The sequence below is a fragment of the Monopterus albus genome, unplaced genomic scaffold (assembly GCF_001952655.1).
Source record: "Monopterus albus unplaced genomic scaffold, M_albus_1.0 scaffold127.1, whole genome shotgun sequence".
Lineage (NCBI taxonomy): Eukaryota > Metazoa > Chordata > Actinopteri > Synbranchiformes > Synbranchidae > Monopterus > Monopterus albus.
In genome coordinates this window covers 2,913,629-2,919,466 of record NW_018128007.1, presented here as the reverse complement: position 1 = coordinate 2,919,466, position 5,838 = coordinate 2,913,629, and the positions used below count along the sequence as shown (strand labels likewise).

The following is a 5,838-nucleotide window of genomic DNA, read 5'->3' as shown; positions in this document are numbered from 1 at the left end:
TTAACCTCCACAACTTGTCTTGTCTGGAGGAATAAAGGAAGGGGGCTCAGAGTTACCATGGAAACTGAAAGGATGACTCACATAATCATACCTTAAGAAGAATATTGCAGAAGATCGACTTGTTGGAAAACCCCTCAGGCTTTAACCCAAAGTGGGCTGACTTCCATTAAAACGCACTTTGCAGCGGGCTTGTTCACACGGAAGCTTCTCAGGTGACCACTGAGGTTTTACACGCTCAGTGTAAGTGCTGTGAAATGTTTCAGTTACAGTGCATGCTGCTTCAAAGAGCTGACAAGCTGAACTTGTGCACAGCCTATTCCACTGACATGACCCGGAAAATGACGTTTTGCTTGTGACTTTGTTAAAAGAGAGAGAGAGAGAGAAATGAAGAAGTGGGAATTAAAGAGATTCAGAAAAAAACACGCACTCACCTTGACAGAGTTACGGCTTGTGATTTCCGGAAAATAAAGTTGGAGATGTTGGAAACAGTTGGTGAACAAATATTGATGTAAAGCTGAGAACACAGAGTGAAGCAACACTGAAGCAAACAGCCTATCTACTCCAGTCTGACATGCACACACATGCTCAGCCCCGCTCTGAGCAGCATCAGTTTCTCCACAGCTGTATGGAGGAGGGAAGTGCGTGACCGACCCAACTCAACTCCGATTTAAAACAGCGCGCAGCGTCACCTTGAAGGGGCGGTGCTTGTGTCATCGACAGCATCCACTCCGTGACGTCCTGAGGAGTCCCCAGATCCATAACCATGAAACTCAGGATTACCTTGCAAGTGACAGGTTTAACTTCTGAGTCCTTGAATTGTGTAATTGCAGATGTGTGTTAATCACACGTCACGAATTAGGCCGATTATTGTCTATATTCCCATTTTATTACAATGTGAGATGGTAAAAACCAATGTCGAAATCACCAAAATGACAAGATAAGCGTTATCAGAAACAAAAAAAGAAGTCAGAATGATAAATGACAGTTTCGTGCCTAAAATAGCAATATACTGCCACCTTCTGGACAAATGGCTGAATCGCTGCTTTTTACTCCTGTCCATGGCGTAAGAGAAATGAAGCCAAAGGAGCATCTTCTAATCTACACACACACACATACATAAAACTATAAAAAGATTAGCATTAGCCTAATGAGTTATTAAGCAGGTTTGATAATATATATTGTTCAGTTTTTTCAAAAATGAAGCTGTTTTTGAACAACAAAACAAAGAGAACAATCACTTTTTTCCTGGTTGCCCTAAACTAGTTGTTCATTATAAATATAACCTCACAGCTTGAGATTTATCCATTATCTATACCACAGGGGAGCTGGAGCCAAGAGAGGAGGGGTACACCCTGGCTAGCTCGCCAGTCTATCACAGGGCTGACATGAAGACAGACAACCACACTCACTCCTAGAATTTAGAGACACCAATCAACCTAAGCTGCATGTCTTTGGACTTTGGGAGGAAGCCGGAGCACCTGGAGAGAACTCACGCAGGCACAGGGAGAACATGCAAATTCCACATAGAAAGGCCCCAGGTCGGAGAAAGGCACCGGGGCGGCCGTGGCTCAACCTTCTTGCAGTGAAGCGACAACGCTAGTCACTACGCCACCATGCTGCCCCAACTTTATATTGTCTACAGTGTTCAGAAGTGAAATTGCACAGGTCCATTTTTCTGTGTGAGCCATTGTCAGCAATGGCTTCTTTCTTTGTGAAAGTGAATGGAAGACTGTTACATCACTCAAGGCTGCAGGCTTCTGCTGCTCAAGGACTTACTGTGCTGTCAGAAAAAGACCTTTCACATCAAGGCAGCCTGACTGCAACAGATTAGGTGTGAAAAGGCATTTTTTTCCTTTCACACAGTGAGATGAGAAGGTTATCGCAGCACCAAAAAACAGAGAGATGGATTCCATTGCACAGGCAGCACAATGATTCGTGGTGAACTTGTGATTTGCCACATTTGGGGAGGGAAGAAAAGCTTCATACAAATGTTCTTATCTGCAAAAGGTTACAGTACAGACCACTGTATTCATCTGTGCAGGATAATGAACTTACTGCTGCTGAATATTCCTTTTGTGTGAATTAGAAAGGCTTTGAAGTTACTTTTATTTCACCCTTACAATTAACTTATGGGAGCATTACATAAGACCGTTATTGTATAATACATCCACTAATGAAATGTGGGGAATCAAAGAGAAAATTAACACTGTTTGCAAGCAGCTCGAGTCTTTATTATACTTACAAAATATTGAGCGTGCACTCCGTTAGACAGTCTGGGAAGTTACATCTGAAAGTTAAATTTGAAAAAAAATGATGAAACACAGTCATAAGATCTGACATTAAGCTTTCAGTAGTCATTCACTTTAACAATTAGATACAGGTGCTGCTGATATTTAAATGATCATTGCTGCTATTTGCTTCTGTAGATGTTAAAGTTGATATCAAGAAGGTTATCCGTGGAGGTAATAGCAGTTGATCCCATGGAAGTTGTGTCGTTTCCCTGTGACTACATTGTCCCTCAGATTCACAGCAGCACGTGTGATGTTGCTGTTGAACTTGCGATGGGCCTCCGACTTGTTGAATGCATTTTGAAGATCCAGGAGGCTGAGAGCTGCACCTTCTGTAGCCACAGTCCCAGCTCTGTCCACTGGGTGAATACCAGCTAGGACAGGAGGCCTTGATAGGATGTAGGAGTTAGAGGTACTGGGTGTCATCCCTTTGCCCTCTGCCTGTTTCTCCAGCTTTGAAGCTGCCCTTGACAATAACCCAGTGGGTGAGTCAGGACCTGCCTGGTCTTTGGCTACAGCTGACTGAGTGGGGCTAGCTTTAAAATGCTGTTCTTTGCTTTGCTTAATCAAGCTTTCCTCTCTGTTGACATCTGTGGCTCCCTGAGACAACGGCCTTTTGTTAGGATACAGGAGCTGCTTTGTGTCTCTGATCAGAGCAGCATTAGCCTCTTGGCTGCCGTGTGTTTTCATGAATACTTGCAAGGGACTTTCATTAAACTGGACTTTGCAGTTTTCTTTCTCCCTGCCCTCAGTCAAAGACCTACTGTGCTCAGTTTGTTGTTTTTGTAAGACCTCCTGGGAAAGTGCTGCACTCTCTGCTTCTGATTGGCTTTTTGGATTCAAGTCTGGCGCCTCATTATGCTTAGCTGTGATCTTCTGTGGCCTCTGTTGGCATATAGTAGCTGATGCAGTGTCTTCGTTTGGAGCTAGAGATGGATTTAGGAGTTCAGCAGCAGTGGGACTGCAGATGGTCCTCCGCGCAAGGCTCCACTGTCTTCTTCTACATTCTTGTTTCGGTTTAGAAGGAATAAACACTGGATAGGACCTTTCCCTCTGTAGGGAAGAGAATTCATTAGGATTAGTGTTGCACACCAGAAATGTTAGCCTACTATTTGTAGCTATTTTACCAGTGGTGTCGTGTGTAAATTGATCCCAGCAAGGTCACTCATTTTTTCCTTGAAGTCATCTATCTGCAGAGGATTTGCTGGACCAGATCCTAAAAAATAACAGCTATTAATCCCTGATTATTGATTACTGACATAAAAAAATCACCCAAATTCTATTAAAAGATTTTAAATGACTTTGCACCATCATTGTTTCTAATAGCTAACTGTACTTTGTGTACTTGTATATACTTTTTATGCTTCTACAACCACCATATAACATGTTTATGGTTTTTTTTACCTGTGTAGTTCATTTGGTAGGAGGTGAGCCAGTGTGTCCTCTCCAGATTTATCAGCATGTTGCTTGTTTGCTCAGGTAATGACAAATCCCACTCACGAAGTTTAGGATTGGGCAGCACCATCTTTGGAGGAGTTGGGTAGAAAACTTGGCTCTCTCCCTTCAGTGGGTTTGTATGCTGGAGGAAGTTGTTGTAAGGCATTTTATGTACCAGCTAATTTTAAAGCCAATGTGAAGTCATACATTTTATCACTCACCTTCAAAAAGCCGTGCTCTCCTGGCCACATAACAGCCTTCTTCCTGGTTTTCATGGGTGTCTCCAAAATCTCATGTCTGTATGGTCCACCTGTGCATGGAGAATCATGGAGAGACATTTCTGGAATTATCTATTCCACTACAGCCTTTTACAAGAATGTGTTACCCTCTTACCAATAGTTTTACTCAGCAGAGTGACATTTGATGCACTATTTGGAATATGAAGGTTGAGGAAAGATTGCGAGGCAGCTCTGACTCCTGTATCAGGGTCATCTGGAGAGCGGAAGGATGGAAACATTGCAAACTGAGAGATGTGGGATGAATAAGGATGCTCCTTCAGAGTTGGAATCTTTGTCATTTTCTCCCTGTTTTAAATACAAAGAAATGAAATGCAGATGGAGCATATGTACTGAAGTTTGAGGCAGAAACAAGAGGTGAGCTTTGTGCCAAAGAAATCAGTTTCTGTTCATGCTTATACAGAACAAAATTCAAACTGAAGTACTCACACTATGTTTATATCAGTTGGCTTTGGTACACTGAGAAAAAAAACCAAAGTGTTTATGTATCCCCACCAATGAATGAATCTAGGATTTCATTGTTCATAGTTTAATCTGGACTATTTTGATGACAAATCAGTGGCTATACTCACAGTTGGTCATTGAGACGGTCTTTACTTTTTCTACCAATGCTGTTATATCGTAGTTGACTGGTGATATGCCTGTTGAGGTAAAACAGCATCTTATAATTTGGTTTGTTACATTTTAAATTATGCAGATATGTATATTTGACTATTCTATTCAGAATGTTTCTGCACTGACTCGGGAATGATGGCTCCTCTATAACCACGATTTAGTGATTTCAACTCCATCTGGCTGCGAGATCTCTGACTCAGTTGAAGACAGGACAAAAAGCTGTAGATGGAATAGAAAATGAGAAAAAATACAACAAATTAAGTCAAATCGGTGGTGCAACCTTGTCTGCTCATCAGTGTAGTTGTTTTGTCAGAATCAGAATCAGCTTTATTGGCCAGGTGTGATGAACACACGAGGAATTTGACTCTGGTACATCGGCTCTCAATGTGTACAATGTTCTTCTGTAAGGCTACAACTGTTATCTTTTAGTCCCCCTCACCAGGAGGGTGAGGGAGAACTGGGGTTGGACTCAAGATGGCTGACCCAGGTGCTAGTACAAAAAAGGTGGTTTAATGGAATAAAAACAACATGACAACAAAACAGGGTCCATAATACATACAAGGGAAGGGCAGTGATGACTACGGAGACCAGGACGGTAAACACACAAACTAACGACAGGAACTAGGATAGCAGAGGATGAGAACGGACAGGTGAACAAAAAGAACCAACGTAAACAATGTAATCCACAGCACAGAGACTGTCAGCGTGGCATCTTACACACGTGTAAAAATGCGGGTCAAACATAAACTTTTAACTTACATAGGGTAAGTATTGTCCATTACATATCGCAATGCTCCGGCAACGACGGAGCGTCTGCCAGAGGTATAAATAAGGAAGCCAACAAATCACCGGAATACGCCTCAGGTGTGCGCACCGACCCACGAGTCACTAATTACCCGATGCGACACAGCTGAGGCGTTGATCCCGCAAAAAGGGAGAACAGGAGAGGGAAAAAGAAAGAGAGGCAGGTCGCGGCGAGCGGACCTGACAACAAGTAGACAAGTAAACAAGACAAGACTGAGATAATAAAAAATGCAAAAGGAATGTGCATTAGGAAAATAAAAAACAAACAACTTATAAATATAGAAATGTATACACAGTTTAGATACAGTTTTTCAGAGAGATATATGCAAACTACATTTACAAGGTATTGCACTGAGGGTTGCCGTTCTGTTTCACAGTCATGTGTTAAGTGTTCATCA

At 42.2% G+C, this 5,838-nt stretch overlaps 2 protein-coding genes across 5 annotated transcripts in view; both read right to left on the bottom strand.

Annotated features, from left to right (window-relative positions):
- osbpl3b (oxysterol binding protein-like 3b) overlaps nt 1–647 on the bottom strand; it is a 30,333-nt gene extending 29,686 nt beyond the window's left edge. For 2 of the 3 annotated variants that reach the window (XM_020612802.1, XM_020612803.1), the window contains exon 1: nt 432–647. The gene's annotated coding sequence lies outside the window, so the exon portion shown is untranslated. The remainder of the gene's footprint in view (nt 1–431) is intronic. The other variant, XM_020612804.1, reaches the window with a different exon arrangement.
- A 1,580-nt stretch (nt 648–2,227) lies between these two features.
- On the bottom strand, nt 2,228–5,423 carry spmip4 (sperm microtubule inner protein 4). 2 transcript variants are annotated; one of them, XM_020612821.1, is made up of 9 exons: nt 5,396–5,423; nt 4,763–4,855; nt 4,594–4,662; nt 4,451–4,480; nt 4,119–4,309; nt 3,947–4,035; nt 3,693–3,867; nt 3,416–3,504; nt 2,228–3,341 (listed from the first exon to the last, which is right to left on the bottom strand). In XM_020612821.1, the coding sequence occupies exons 1-9, from the start codon at nt 5,413–5,415 to the stop codon at nt 2,451–2,453; spliced, it is 1,647 nt and encodes a 548-aa protein (XP_020468477.1). In that variant the 5' UTR covers nt 5,416–5,423; the 3' UTR covers nt 2,228–2,450. The 2 variants fall into 2 exon arrangements, with proteins under 2 accessions (XP_020468477.1, XP_020468478.1); XM_020612822.1 differs by lacking the exon at nt 4,451–4,480.
- Between the last annotated feature and the right edge of the window lie 415 nt (nt 5,424–5,838).